Consider the following 16,346-nt stretch of genomic DNA (forward strand, 5'->3'; position numbering starts at 1 on the left):
TATTGTCCTTCTGATGCACCCCTGGCCGTTGACCTCTTAGACACATCTGGTTCCTCAGCCCCGGTCCTGGACTCAGCCATTTCTTTTAGTGAAGAATAGTTCGCAGAGAGAGCTAGCCCTTTATAGCAGTTTATACGATGTTTCCGGTTCTAATTTAACATACAGGGTTCTTTCTTACTTTTTATACTTGATTCTTCTATCTTGGCCTGTAAATTTTGGTCCCTAAAAAGTTAACACAAGTCATTATTTGCCTTATCCCATGATATATCTAAGTCGTTTCAAAATAATAATAGCAGCATTAAAGTAACCAGATTGCTGAGTGAGATTTTAGGTTTCTCCTTAGTTCTCTTTGTCCTTAGCTTACCAAGGACACTACCAAGGCCATACAGTCAAAATGCTGTGTTTTAAAGTCTCTCGAAATACTTCTTTGAACTGCATGGTTCTCTCATCAGTTCCATAGTTAGGTTCATTTATTTTAACGTTGCTGTCAATTTGGGGAATTTTTTTTCTTTTACTTTGTAAATATTTTTAGTATGTAAAATAACTACTAGATTCCAAAATGGAAACTGTGACAGAGCAGTGGGTCCCCAGCTTGCCCCCTTCTCCTTAGCAGCCCTTCTTGTTGGATCTTGATTCATTTTTCCAGCACTTCCCTTTGTAGTATGAGCTCACACACCTTTAGTTTCCCCGCCTTTCTTACAAAGGTGGCATGTAAACTCACGGACCTTGGCTTTTTCCTGCTTTATAATATATCCTGGAAATTACTGCATGTCAGTTTGCTTGTCATATGACGGTCTCATTTTTTCCCCCAGCTGCATAGTATTCTGTCGCATGGACATGTATAGTTGATTTAGGAAGTCCCCTTTGGTGGGCTTTTGGGTTGTTTTCAAACTTCATTAAAATAATGCACAGCTCTTTGCCTCCGGCATGTGTCAATTATGTTCTCTCCAGGCTATCTCTGGGCAGATCTCTAGAAGTAGGATTGCTATGCTTTCATCAAGCAGGGATGTTCAGTGGAGACTCAGCCCTGGAATTTTACTGGGGACGGGGCACGTAGGCAGCCTCTTTCTGGCATGTGCCAAAATTCCAGTCTCCCAGAAGGAAAACAGGCACTTTGCCTAGACCATGCTGTGCGTCCAGCTAAGACTCAGGAGCCGGTCCTGCCTGTTAACGGCAGGAGCCCTCCTGGGGTCCAGGTCTCCGGCTCCGGCAGCCTTGCGAGCCGCCTTTCAGTCCTAGCAGTCAGGCCCTCTCATTCATTGTTCCCGCACAGCACCGTTTTCATTTCTCTCTGGAATATCCATTCAGATCTTTTGCCCATTTTTCTATTGGCTTTGTGTTCTTTTTTTTTTTTTTTGGACAGCTCTTTTTATATTAGGGCTTTGGGCCTTTTGTGACGTCAGTTGCACATATTTTTTTTCCAGTTTGTCTTGGCTTTGCTTTGGTATGTGTTGTCTGTGTTTTTGAGTAAACAGATTTTTCATTCCATCTAGAACTTATATTCTTCATTTTTTACATTTAGATCCCTAATTCACTGGGAATTTATACTGGCATATGATCTGAAATGCAGATCCTGTTTTATTTTTCCAAGTGACTATGCAGTTTGTGCCAACATCTTTTTTTTTTTAATCCATCTTTTCCTTATTCATTTAAATAGCCATCTTTGCCATGCGTGTACTAAATTTCTTTAGGCTTTTGTGTCTATTTCTAGACACTCTAGTCTGTTCCATTGGTCTGCTGGTCTACTTACGCACCAGTACCACACTTATAATTAAAGAGACTTTACAACATGTGTTATATCATCCATAACTCTTACTTTCAGAGTATTCCTGGCTCCTTTTACTTATTTTTTCCTACCTGGACTTTAGACTTAATATATTGAGCTCTAGGAAGAAACATATATGTTGATATTTTATAGGGGTTGTACAGGGATGTATAAATGTGTGTTCTCAAAATTGACATTTTATCATGTTGAGTCTGACTGTCCAATAATATGCTTTTATTTTGTTTGTCCACTTTTGTGTCTTTCAGCATCATGTCCAAGCTTTTCTCATATGGGATTTGCTCATTTATGGGTTTATTTATTTTTATTTTTAGATTTTAAATTGTTTTTGTTGTTGTGAGTCTCTCCAGTCAATTTTGAGAAACAATCCTTAATGCCTACATGATAGATTTGATGTTGAAACCCGGCATGTGTTTATTGGTGACCATTCAGGCCAAGTAACCATCCTCAAACTGGAGCAAGAAAACTGCACCCTGGTGACAACATTCAGAGGACACACAGGTGGGGTCGGAAGCGCGGTTTTCCCTCTGCCGCTCTCTCAGGGACGTGCCACTGGCTGCACGTTGACATGTTGTGAAAGTGATGACCTATAATCTGGGCTTCTGCAAAGATACACTCGATGCACTTAAAGTAAGATAGAGATAGAATGTCAAACATTTTCTACATCAATCCAAACAAAAGAGGAACCAATCTATTTCAGAAATGCTGGTGGTTTGTTTTTTTTGTCCTGTCCGCTGGAGAAGGCCAGCATTGGCATGTCAGTGAGACATTGTCTGGGACCGTGTGGCAAGGGCACAAACTCCGGAAGGCCTTAGGGCAGCTGCCTCGTCTGTCCCTGCCTGCTCCGAGTGAGAAGGTGGCGTGCAAGGCAGACTCCCATTGCTGAGACCCGTGAGATGGGAGTGCGCCCACCACGGGGGTCTGGGCCACGTAAGGAGGTGCGGGTCCTGTAAAGAGAAGCTGTCAGATAGGAGCTCTTCCAGAACACTTATTTCCTGCATACCCCCCTTCCTTTGGGGCCCTTTTCGGTGTACAGTCTGAGGCCAGTGATGTTACTGGTCAGCTCAGGGCCCTAGAGGCGAGGAAGTAGAAAATACCCATGCTTAGCCTTTGGAAGACTTGAGGAGATGATGATTAATTTTTTACTAGTATTGTTAATACGCAATGTGGTCACTGCCCATGTCCATGGTCGAGCGGGCTTCTGCGTCCTCTGCGGATCACCAGCCCGTGCTCGGGTACAGAACGGGGGCCTGCTGGGTTTAGTCATCATGTAGGAACAACAGTAGGTGAGGGAGGGTGCAGATGGGGTAGTGCCTGGATCATAAGCCTTTTCCTAAAGGGAAAAAAAGGAGTTCAGTAAAGAGAAGATTGAGTCCAGCGGAAAAGAGTCATAGATCGTCGTAGTTATTTTTGCCTTTGGGAGGAAGAACACACAGGAACATCCTCTGGGGGCAGGACCCAGGTCTCTCTCTGTGATGGGATTTCTCTTTGTAGCCGCCTACACCCTGGCCAAGCCTGGTCTGGGCGGGACCCCGGCTGTCCCCCATCGGGAGGCTCTTCTGTGCTGCGCTGCCCGCCTCGGTGCTGATCCTTCACTTCCCTGAGCGCTTAGCCCAGCTCGCCCGCTCCTGCCGCGTTCAGAAGTCTTCTCTTGAACCCTCGCCCCAGTGCCTCCGCCCCGTCGTCCCCTCCTTCCCGCGGCGTCAGCTCAGCCCTGCGCCTCCTGCCACCCTCGGTGCCCAGCCTCTGCCCCTGCTTGCCGGGAAGCCTGGGCCGGAGCCCAGCCTGCTGTCCGCGGCCGGTGCCTGTGCCGCAGACCCTCCTCACCGTCGCAGATGCGTCCGTCCAGTCCAGGCTCCGCGTGGCCTCTAATCCCTGCGCAGGCCCCCCTGCGAGTCCTCCGGCCACCCTTCCGTCACCTCCTCCCAGCTGCCTCCCCCACACCCCAGCGCCCTTTCCGGGTACCCCTGCGTCCCTGGCCCTCCCGCTGCCCCTGGCTGATTCTCTGCCCCCACATCAGGCTGTGCCCTTCTCTCTTCTCAGCCTATTCATGTTGATGCTTAAGCTTATTGTCTCTGTTTAAAAGACAGCACATTTTTAACGTTTAACAAAACTCTTCATCCCATGCCCTGTTGTGGCAATTTCCATCTTACTCTCTTCCAGCAGTGCTTCTTTTTTAAAAAAAATCTGGGGTAAAATGGACCCCTTTAGCCATTTTTAAGTGGTGGCCCAAGCATTCGGGACACTCACACTGTTCACGTTGTGCGGCCGTGGCCACCGTGGCCGCGGGGCGCTGTTCCAAGCGTGCCCCGCGCTGCTCCCCGGGCCCCACCTGCCGCCCCAGGGGCCCCACGCTAGCGGGGGTGGGGGGGCGGCACGAGGTGTATCGCTCTGCGCAAGGTCTCGCCCGGGCCGCCGGCGGCGCTGCTGTGGACAGTGTCCGGCCCCCCAGGGCCTCCCTGAGGCGGCCACACCCGGTGGTTGCAGGTCAGCGGACGCGTTTCAAGCCCGTGGCGCCCAGCGGTCCGGCAGCGTTTCGTGCAGCCCCTGCCCCCGCCTGCGGTGCCCCTTCGGCTCCGTGCGCACGCTGTCCCCGCGCCTGTCCCCGCCTCTGGCCGCCCTGCCCCTCTGCCTGTGGCCGCGGCTGAGCCCTGGACCCTCGTCTCCGTACGCGCCCCTCTCCCTGCTTGCAGCCCCTCCTCCCCGTCAGAGGTAAAGGCACCGTCACTGTCCCCGCGTTCCTCGCAGCCACGGGAGGCGGAGGCCGGGCAGCGACGGCGCATGGTGGCCAGCGCAGGGGCAGCAGAGCCGAGCAGGGCGGGTGCCTCGCTCGCTGGGAGTGGCCGTCGGCCAGGGGCTCAGGGCTCTGGGAGGAGTGGGGTCCACGGAAAACAGCGAGAAGAGCCGTCCAGGCAGAGAGAACCAGCACATCTGAGGTGCTACGATGTGGCCGCGCTGGTGGGAGAGCGAGAGGGCGGCCGGGGCTGGGACACAGGTGGAGCGCCGGGCAGGCCTGCGGCGAGGCGGTTCCCGGCCGGGCGTGGGCACGTGGGCACGGGTGGCTGTCAGCCCCGCCCTCTGGCTCTTGGCGGGCAGGTGCCTGCCGTGCGGGCTGATGGGGCGCTCTGGCTGTGCGGTGCCCCACAGGCCGAGAAGGAGTCAGAAGCCGCCCCTCACCGCACGGTGGGCACTGAGCAAGGGCTTCGTGTCTGCCGGTGTGGTGCCAGTGCGGTGCCAGCGCAGAATGCTGCCTGATCCGCCTCCGAGTGTCATCATTTTATCGTGAAATATCTCGGAGGAAGACAAGACGTGGCCCAAGAAGGTCATTGACAGGAAGGCATGTGTAGCGGGTCACACTTGACCTGGCGCCCCTGGACACTACCTGCCCAGCCTGGACACTGCCTGCCCATTGCCAGCCTGGCCACAATACAGCTCACTCATTTAAAGCCGCAGCAAGGACGTCCGAGAGACCCAAAGCGGTGCTCTTCCTGTGCAGGCCCACCTGGTGCCCTGGGGGGCCCCAAACTCAGCCAGACACGGCGCTGGAAGGGGGTTTGTAAGGCTTAGGTTAGTGCCTCATTTCCCTACCCCCCCAAACAAAGGCCTTAAGATGAGCCCAATACATTAAAAAGTGATGTCGGTGGTCTTATCAGTCCAGACCCAAACTTAGGCAAGTGTTTGGTGTGTGTCCTGAGCCATAGCCACGGCCCAGCCTTCACGTGGTTACAGTCTGAAGGTCGTGTAAAGATGCGGGCCGGTGATAGAATCAGCCTAATAGTCACACTCAGAGGCCAGCATAAGACATTCACCGTCCCTGGGGACATGGGGAACTAGTTTTATGTTCTTACACTCCCCCTGCTGGTTTTATTTCTGGAGCAATATGCCAAGTACCACAGGTCTTCGCTATTTCTGCAGAAATTAGAACGTTTTTCTACCAAAAAGTTATACACTGACTTGAACAAAGGGAAAAAGATTTTGACCACTGGAAAATCACAGTATCAATAAGATCTTTTTTTTCTTTTACATCTAAGAATTTCTTGTGGGGTAGTATGAACATTCTGGGAACAGGAGGACTGGAGTGTAAATCTGCCAAAGGACTCTGTGTAATGAAAAGCTAAATAGAGACTTGTTCATTAACTGTTAGAATTACTGAAAGTAACAGTGTCAGTATAACAGAAACATGTAAAACAAGGACAGGCATAGTGCAGTGCAAATACGCAAGTTTAAATAAACCAAGAGCTTGATTGTGTCTGCAATGGAGGCTTTCACATCCAGTGGGTGGGGGTTTCCGCCAAGACTCAGGCCTCTCACTGGCTCTCCGTGATGGGTGCTGGGGTATATCGGTGAGTAAAACATGCGTGTTAGTTGCCCTGTTTCACATGGCCTGCTTTGGGAGCAAATAACAAGAGGGCCTCTCCTTGTCTAGAGAGTTAAAGGAGGGCTTCCATGGAAGTGGTGCTCAAATGACTGCTCAGACGGCTGAGATAGCGTGGGAACAGGGCCTGGTCACTGCCTTAGGGCCTGGTCACTGCCTTAAAGCAAAGGACACTGTGACGGACAGTGTGGATGAGGCCTCCTCTGCGTGGTCGCCGCGAGCATTGGGCACTTTCCTCGTGCTAGGCCTCTGCTCTGTGTGTTCATGGGGTGTGACTCATTCAACTGCAACAGAACTGTTGCTGCCCGTTTTACTGATGATGTATCTGGTGCATGGACATGATAGAACGTGCCCAAGGTCACATCCCTAATGAGGGTGGAGCCAGAACGTGAGTCTAGAATCTGGGTCCAGAGCATGTGCACTTGTAATACCATATCTCAGCCTCCAGTTTCCCCACCAGAACTGTCCTCGCCCACAGTCACCCACTGGGAAAGCCAGAGGGCCTGCTTCCCCATGGGGCAGCGTGTGCGGTGTGGCTATGTAGTGGTAGGGGAGTCGGATTTCCTGCACAGTAAGCTCCATTTAAGGATCTCCGTGTCTGTTATGACAAGATGCACAGCCCATCCAGCTGAATCTTTGAAGTCAAGCCTTTCTAACCATTCTTTTTGCTAGTGCCCACCATTACTTAAGTCTGGCATGCTGCTTTGCAGAACCTACCCCTTCTTATGTGCTTTCTTAGTCCCTTCAGGCTGCCATGCAGATCACTGGAGACTGAGAGGCTTACAAACAGCAGAGATTCATTCCTCACAGCCCTGGAAGCTGGGGGCCCAAGATCAAGGTGCCAGCAGGTTCCGTGTCTGCTGAGAGCCGCCCCCTGGTTTACAGACAGCCACCTGCTCGTGACCACCTTGGCAGCAGGGGCTGGTGAGGGGGCTCCCTGGGGTCACTCTCCTGAGGGCACTAATCCCATTCACGAGAGCTCCGCCCATATGACCTCACCATCTCCAAATATTGGGGATTTGGTTTCAGCATGAAATTTGGGAGGACACAAACACATGTTAAATAGGTAAAATCATGCATTCGTCATCTTTCTCTTTTCTGTCCCCCTGATCCTAGTGGCCCAACCAGACAAGTAAGACCACCTCCAGAGCTCCCCGCGGGCCTTCCCTGACCTGAAAGGTGTGCCTGGTAGAACGGACCAGGGCTGTCCCATGAACACTGGTCACCGAGGAAAGAGACGTGCGAAGAACAAGGCAGGGGACATCCACTCGTGCCTTTCTGCCCTCTTTCAGCCGCTTGCTCACGTCTGTGCTTACCGGGCGCCTCCTGCGAGCCAGGAAGCATTCTAGTCCTGGAGATTCGGTAGTGAACAAGCCAAAGCCTGGTCTTCGGAGCTCACATAAGGTTGGGGCAGTGGACGGTAAATGCATAAGTACGTACTCTGTTGTTATGCCCCAAGGAAGACAGAACAAGGAGGAGAGTGCTAAGAGCACTCAAGGAAGGCTGTCCAGGAGGTGGCATCGCCCCTGTGTGAATAGTCGGGGAAGGGGTCACAGCAGAGACACCCCGAGTGCAGAGACTGCAGTGGGAGAGAAGCTGACGCGTGAGGGGGCATCAGGAAGGCCGTGAGACCAGAGCAGAGCCAGTCGGGAGGAAGAGGGGAGCTAGATCTGGAAGGGCCTGGAAAGGCCATGGAGAGGACCCCCAACATCACCTGAATGGGATGGGAAGTGTCGCACCGATCAGAGCAGGGGTGTCGTGCGTGCTGTGCAGTCCTCAGTGACCACCGACTGCTGGGGAAGCACAGACAGCAGGACACCTTACAGGGAGCTAGTTATAGCATAATAGTCTTACAGTGTCAGGCTTTTTTTTTTGTTTCATTCTGAAATAATTTAAGACTTTAAAGAAGTTGCAAAGCAGTGCAGAGTCTTGTACATCCTTCACCCAGGGTCCCCAGATGTTGACATCTTTGAGAACAATAGCACCAATATCAAAATCAGGAAATGAGCCCTGATACATTTGTGCCCTAGGCTGCAGACCCTGTTCAGATCCTCCAGTTGTCCCACTAGGTGCCTTTCCTCGGGCTCAGAATCCAGCCCAGGGCCACACCCACGCATGTGGCTGAATCTCCTTCGTTTCCTTGATCCTGGAAGAGTGCTTTCGTCTTTCATGACCTTGACATTTTTTAGTACCAGCCAGAATGTCCCTGACTCGTAGAATGTCCCTCCATTGGTGTGATGTTTCCTCATGATGAAATTCAGGTTATACAGTTTTTATAAGAATACCACAGAATGGATGAATACTATGTCCTCCTCAGAGCAGCCTATCAGGAAGCACAGGGTATGATTTGACCTGTTACTCGTGGTGGTAACTTGATCATCGGGCTTAAAGTAGTGTCTGGGAGGGTTTCTGCATTTTAATTACCCTTTGTAATTTATAACTATGTTATGAGGAAATACTTTGACATAATATAAATATTATTTCTCATCATATTTCTGCCCAATAATTTTAGTATCCATTGATGGTGATTTTCAGAGAAAACGGTACTGTGGCGTTTGCTATATTGTGCTTTTTCTAATATCATTCCTTCTCTGTTGTTTGGTTAGAATTGCACTATAAGAAAAAATTTACATTTCCTTCTCATTTATTCATTTATTTATTTGTTTATACCTGCTTGGGCCCACAAGTTCTTACCTGTTTCTATGTGTGAGGATTTGTTACTACCATTTATTACTGATCTTGCTCAAACTGTCCCTGATTTGATCACAGGAACCCCTTCATGTTGGTTCTTATGGTGTTTTGACATTTCCCCCCATTTTTAAAGTGCATCTTACTTTTTTGGTACCACGTGAAGTTCCTGGCTCGTCTTGTTAGCTCTTTGCCTCGGCTCTAGAATCAGCCTTCCAAATACCCCTCCTTCCTTTCATTGGAGAATAGTATTTAGAAGCCAAAATCTGGGTGCTGTGCGTCCTCACTGTGAATGAGGTGTCATTGCTTGGAGGCCCTCTCAGTAGACAGAGCTGGAAAATATGTGTGTACTCACATATCTGCAATGATTTCTGTAGCACTTGTTGTATGTGTGTTTGTATCCACAACAATTTTATATTGATGTTTCCAATTCAGTCCAACACCGACTTTATTCTAACATTCCCCACCCTCCATATTTGTAACTCTTATTATAATAGTAAGAAACTCAGCTTTCATTATCCTGAGTATGTTTTTTCAGTTGCTCAACCCTAAAATACACATAGAACAGCTTCAGAATTGCTAATCTAAATAACCCACATACAAACCTACTAACTAGAGTGAAATTGAAACCTACAAGTGGAGCACTGTGTTTGTGGGCAAACCTTTGACTGTTTCACCGCGGACCTGCGGTCAGATCACCATTTCCCAAAGTGCCTTAGTCCGTTCCCGCCCGCCTTCCTTCCTGTCACTCATCGGTAATAAGAGTAGGTTCACTTCTTTCTGTTGATGCCCCACTTTGGGTCTGCACCGCAACACGCTCCTCGCTGACTTTACTTACCTGTTTTTGAGTATGTGAAACATTTACTTGGTTCCAAAACTCAGAACTAAACAAAAAAACGTCATTCTGCTGCTTTCCTCCATTCCCATTCCCAGGCTTTGTAATCAACTAATCTCATGATTTCTTATATACCCTTCTTTTCTTTTGATGAAAGGGAGTGTAGTACATATGATCCTTTCACTTCACAGTATATCCTGGAAACTGCTACGTATGCACCTCGGAGCGTTCTGCTCCTTTCGTGATTTGGCATAAACTGTGAATGCACTGTAGTTTATCCACCCACTCTCTTACTTGAGGAATCAGGTTGTTCCCGGTATTCTCCAGGGCTGCAGCGCTGACACGAACGGCTTCGGGCACATACGTGTATCTCTGTGCTGCTCGGTGCGAGCGGGCAGCACCTTCACGATGAGTTCCCGGAAGCGAACCCGCTGGATTAAAAGCCAAGTGCAGTGCAGTCCCAGCGGGTCTGGCCGCCTGTCTCTGGCTTGTCCTCTCGCCGGCGGCGTATGAGAGGGCCTCTTCCCGGCAGGCTGCCCCCGCTGTGTTCTTCCACATACCACAGCAATAACAGCATTGCCCACAGCAGTGGTAGTGCGACTCCGTTCGGGTTCCCGGACCCGATTCCGGTGTGTGGGAGGGGGTCTCCCCACACGGGACACCAAGTAGTTCTCCAACACCGGCAGGGTGTCCAGAACTCAGTTCTGATGACAGACGCCCACCTCACCTTTAAGGCTCTGCCGTGTCTTCAGGAACTGTGGGTGAAGACCAGCATGCCTGGGAAACATGTCTGTGCCCGTATGAAAGACCAAATCTGTATTTCTTATGACTCACTATATCATACTTTCCAAGAAAATACATGTCATACTTTCTAATTTTTCAGGCAAGAATTTTGATAGTGGCACTTAGCAGTAGAGTTGGTAAGAGCTTAGATGTTGGATGTGTTTTGGAGGAGAAACCAGTTGTGAGGCTAGTGGATTCCTTCGGAGGCTAAAGCGTCAGATCTCCAACCAGGATTCTCTCCCATTCTGTTTAAATGTAGGCCTCAGTAGTAACAAGTCTTAACTAGTAACTTCTTTTTTCTTGTCTGGTTTATGAACTTTTGGGGGCTCCCCCCTCCTCTTGGGCAGCCTTATTCGGATATTCCAGTAAATGCACGGCATTGGAACAGCCAATCTAACTGCTCTAGCAAATCACCGTCGACATTTCAGGGGCTCCGTGCAGCAGCAGGCTATTTCCAGCTCACCAAACAATCCGGGGTGGGTATTCCTCACTTACAGCTCTTTTCCATGTGTGGTTCAGGGCCCCGGCTCCCAGGATGTAGTTTCTCCATGATGTGGGGGCTTGGAGTCCTTGAGAAGGACGTATGAGGAGACAGTGGGAAGGCGGCATCTCGGCTGCCTTGGCCTGGAGGGGACGTAAATGACCACATACTTTCCGGGTTCACCCACTGAGAACTGGTCAGTAACCCCTACGTGCAAGAGGGTCTGGCAAATGTGCTCTTTGCAGAACTAGCTGTCCAAGGAGCCCTCTGCAGAAGGGGATATGGATTTAGGTGGGCTAGTAGCCGACACTGGCAGAGATCCTTGGCATAGTAAGCCGTCGGGTACTGTGGGGACGAGTAACACATTTTGCAGGATCGTATGTGTATCTTAAGGTGTCCATTGCCGAATGTTGAAGGAGTTTAATAGGGAAAGAAGATGACTTTTACAGAAGGAGGACATATTTAGCCTGGAAGGGCTAGTAAGCATAGCAGAGGAGGTCCAAATAACAGGTGTTTCATATTTTCATTCACCTGCTCCTTTCAACAGAGGACTCCAGCGCAGTCCCCTGCTGGCTGTGTGCTTGGTGTGTTATCCTGGGGGCGGGGAAGATGGGGCATCTCAGGTAGCTGCACCTGCACCTGGGGGAAGTGATTATTCCCCCAAAGAGAGGAATATATACAAGCAGAATGTTGTGTGGGGACCCGGGAAGCTGTTGTGCATAATCCAGAAAAGAGAGTTTCTGGTTTCCTTCCTTTTGATCTTGGAAGAAAAAAAATCTGAGACAATTATTTCCTAAAAGCTTTTAAAGTGCAGAACTGCATTTTTAAAAGTTGACCATTGAAATAAGAAAAATGGGCAGGGGCGGAAGATGGCGGCGTGAGTAGAGCAGCGGAAATCTCCTCCCAAAACAACATATATCTATGAAAATATAACAAAGACAACCCTTCCTAGAATAAAGACCAGAGGACACAGGACAATATCCAGACCACATCCGCACCTGAGAGAACCCACCGCCTCGCGAACGGGGTGAGATACAAGCCCCGGCCCCGCGGGAGCCGAGCGCCCCTCCCCCCAGCTCCCGGCGGGAGAAGAGCAGGCAGAGCGGGAGGGAGACGGAGCCCAGGGCTGCCGAACACCCAGCCCCAGCCATCCGGGCCAGAGTGCAGGGCCCTCGATACTGGGAAAACAGGGCAGCAAGAACAGTGAGCAGGCACTGGAGGCTGGGCGACAGAGGACATAAGAAAAGCGCGCGACCATTTTTTTTTTTTTTGCTTTTTTGCTGCTTTGTTTTGGCGAGCGCTTTTTGGAAGTCTTAAAGGGACAGGGACACCAATATTAGGGAAACAGGGCAGAAAGACCGGTGAGCAGAGGCCTGAGGCTGGCACCGGAGAATAAAGAAAAACGAACGACCACCTTTTTTTTTTAATTAAAAAAATTTTTTTTCTTGTTTTTTTTTGTGGTCGTTGTTTTGTTTTGGCGGGTGCTTTTTGGAAGTCTTAAAGGGGCAGGGCGGGCCACTTAATCCAGAGGTAGGGAATCCGGGATCTCTGGGCACCCTAACCCCTGGGCTGCAGGGAGCAGGGAGGCCCCTTACGGAGATAAATAGCCTCCCAGCAGCTCCTGCTCCAACGCGACTCCACCATTTTGGAGTAGCTGCCCGAGCCAGGCCACGCCCACAGCAACAGCGGAGATTAACTCCATAGCAGCCGGGCAGGAAGCAGAAACCCTGTCTGCGCGCAGCTGCGCAGCACAAGCCACTAGAGGCCGCTGTTCTCCCAGGAGAGGAGGGCCACAAACCAACAAGAAGGGAAGTCCTTCCAGCCGTCACTCGTCCCAGTTCTGCAGACTATTCCTATCACCATGAAAAGGCAAAGCTACAGGCAGACAAAGATCACAGAGACAACACCAGAGAAGGAGACAGACCTAACCAGTCTTCCTGACAAAGAATTCAAAATAAGAATCATAAACATGCTGACAGAGATGCAGAGAAATACGCAAGAAAAATGGGATGAAGTCCGGAGGGAGATCACAGATGCCAGAAAGGAGATCGCAGAAATGAAACAAACTCTGGAAGGGTTTATAAGCAGAATGGATAGAATGCAAGAGGCCATTGATGGAATTGAAATCAGAGAACAGGAACGCATAGAAGCTGACATAGAGAGAGACAAAAGGATCTCCAGGAATGAAACAATATTAAGAGAACTGTGTGACCAATCTAAAAGGAGCAATATCCGTATTATAGGGGTCCCAGAAGAAGAAGAGAGAGGCAAAGAGATGGAAAGTATCTTAGAAGAAATAATTGCTGAAAACTTCCCCACACTGGGGGAGGAAGTAATCAAACAGACCACGGAAATACACAGAACCCCCAACAGAAAGGATCCAAGAAGGGCAACACCAAGACACATAATAATTAAAATGGCAAAGATCAAGGACAAGGAAAGAGTGTTAAAGGCAGCTAGAGAGAAAAAGGTCACCTATAAAGGGAAACCCATCAGGCTAACGTCAGATTTCTCAACAGAAACCCTACAGGCCAGAAGAGAATGGCATGATATATTTAATACAATGAAACAGAAGGGCCTTGAACCAAGGATACTGTATCCAGCACGACTATCATTCAAATATGACGGTGGGATTAAACAATTCCCAGACAAACAAAAGCTGAGGGAATTTGCTTTCCACAAACCACCTCTACAGGACATCTTACAGGGACTGCTCTAGATGGGAGCACTCCTAGAAAGAGCACAGCACAAAACACCCAACATATGAAGAATCGAGGAGGAGGAACAAGAAGGGAGAGAAGAAAAGAATCTCCAGACAGTGTATATAACAGCTCAATAAGCGAGCTAAGTTAGGCAGTAAGATACTAAAGAGGCTAACCTTGAACCTTTGGTAACCACGAATTTAAAGCCTGCAATGGCAATAAGTACATATCTTTCAATAGTCACCCTAAATGTTAATGGGTTGAATGCACCAATCAAAAGACACAGAGTAACAGAATGGATAAAAAAGCAAGACCCATCTATATGCTGCTTACAAGAAACTCACCTCAAACCCAAAGACATGTACAGACTAAAAGTCAAGGGATGGAAAAACATATTTCAAGCAAACAACAGTGAGAAGAAAGCAGGGGTTGCAGTACTAATATCAGACAAAATAGACTTCAAAACAAAGAAAGTAACAAGAGATAAAGAAGGACACTACATAATGATAAAGGGCTCAGTCAAACAAGAGGATATAACCATTCTAAGTATATATGCACCCAACACAGGAGCACCAGCATATGTGAAACAAATACTAACAGAACTAAAGGGGGATATAGACTGCAATGCATTCATTCTAGGAGACTTCAACACACCACTCACCCCAAAGGATAGATCCACTGGGCAGAAAATAAGTAAGGACACGGAAGCACTGAACAACACAGTAGAGCAGATGGACCTAATAGACATCTATAGAACTCTACATCCAAAAGCAGCGGGATATACATTCTTCTCAAGTGCACATGGAACATTCTCCAGAATAGACCACATACTAGGACACAAAAAGAGCCTCAGAAAATTCCAAAAGATTGAAATCCTACCAACCAACTTTTCAGACCACAAAGGCATAAAACTAGAAATAAACTGTACAAAGAAAGCAAAGAGGCTCACGAACACATGGAGGCTTAACAACACGCTCCTAAATAATCAATGGATCAATGACCAAATCAAAATGGAGATCCAGCAATATATGGAAACAAATGACAACAACAACACTAAGCCCCAACTTCTGTGGGACACAGCAAAAGCAGTCTTAAGAGGAAAGTATATAGCAATCCAAGCATATTTAAAAAAGGAAGAGCAATCCCAAATGAATGGTCTAATGTCACAATTATCGAAATTGGAAAAAGAAGAACAGATGAGGCCTAAGGTCAGCAGAAGGAGGGACATAATAAAGATCAGAGAAGAAATAAATAAAATTGAGAAGAATAAAACAATAGCAAAAATCAATGAAACCAAGAGCTGGTTCTTCGAGAAAATAAACAAAATAGATAAGCCTCTAGCCAGACTTATTAAGAAGAAAAGAGAGTCAACACAAATCAACAGTATCAGAAACGAGAAAGGAAAAATCACGACGGACCCCACGGAAATGCAAAGAATTATTGGAGAATACTATGAAAACCTATATGCTAACAAGCTGGGAAACCTAGGAGAAATGGACAACTTCCTAGAAAAATATAACCTTCCAAGATTGACCCAGGAAGAAACAGAAAATCTAAACAGACCAATTACCAGCAACGAAATTGAAGAGGTAATCAAAAAACTACCAAAGAACAAAACCCCCGGGCCAGATGGATTTACCTCGGAATTTTATCAGACATACAGGGAAGACATAATACCCATTCTCCTTAAAGTTTTCCAAAAAATAGAGGAGGAGGGGATACTCCCAAACTCATTCTATGAAGCTAACATCACCCTAATACCAAAACCAGGCAATGACCCCACCAAAAAAGAAAACTACAGACCAATATCCCTGATGAACGTAGATGCAAAAATACTCAACAAAATATTAGCAAACCGAATTCAAAAATACATCAAAAGGATCATACACCATGACCAAGTGGGATTCATCCCAGGGATGCAAGGATGGTACAACATTCGAAAGTCCATCAACATCATCCACCACATCAACAAAAAGAAAGACAAAAACCACATGATCATCTCCATAGATGCTGAAAAAGCATTTGACAAAGTTCAACATCCATTCATGTTAAAAACTCTCAGCAAAATGGGAATAGAGGGCAAGTACCTCAACATAATAAAGGCCATCTATGATAAACCCACAGCCAACATTATATTGAACAGCGAGAAGCTGAAAGCATTTCCTCTGAGATCGGGAACTAGACAGGGATGCCCACTCTCTCCACTGTTATTTAACATAGTACTGGAGGTCCTAGCCACGGCAATCAGACAAAATAAAGAAATACAAGGAATCCAGATTGGTAAAGAAGAAGTTAAACTGTCACTATTTGCAGATGACATGATACTGTACATAAAAAACCCTAAAGACTCCACCCCAAAACTACTAGAACTGATATCGGAATACAGCAAAGTTGCAGGATACAAAATCAACACACAGAAATCTGTGGCTTTCCTATATACTAACAATGAACCAACAGAGAGAGAAATCAGGAAAACAACTCCATTCACAATTGCATCAAAAAAAATAAAATACCTAGGAATAAACCTAACCAAAGAAGTGAAAGACTTATACTCTGAAAACTACAAGTCACTCTTAAGAGAAATTAAAGGGGACACTAACAGATGGAAACTCATCCCATGCTCGTGGCTAGGAAGAATTAATATCGTTAAAATGGCCATCCTGCCCAAAGCAATATACAGATTTGATGCAATCCCTATG

At 47.9% G+C, this 16,346-nt stretch overlaps 1 protein-coding gene across 4 annotated transcripts in view; it reads left to right on the forward strand.

Moving 5' to 3' along the window:
• The window catches only part of WDFY2 (WD repeat and FYVE domain containing 2), a 111,318-nt gene that overhangs the window by 75,097 nt on the left and 19,875 nt on the right, over positions 1–16,346 (forward strand). For all 4 annotated transcript variants that reach the window (XR_008992745.1, XM_036904849.2, XM_036904848.2 and 1 more), the window contains one exon: positions 2,172–2,284. Coding sequence is in view for 3 of the 4 variants with exons in the window: in XM_036904849.2 (XP_036760744.2) it covers positions 2,172–2,284 (113 nt within the window). In the remaining variant the exon portion in view is untranslated. The remainder of the gene's footprint in view (positions 1–2,171; positions 2,285–16,346) is intronic.

This window comes from Manis pentadactyla, chromosome 2, assembly GCF_030020395.1.
Source record: "Manis pentadactyla isolate mManPen7 chromosome 2, mManPen7.hap1, whole genome shotgun sequence".
NCBI classification, from domain to species: Eukaryota; Metazoa; Chordata; class Mammalia; order Pholidota; family Manidae; genus Manis; species Manis pentadactyla.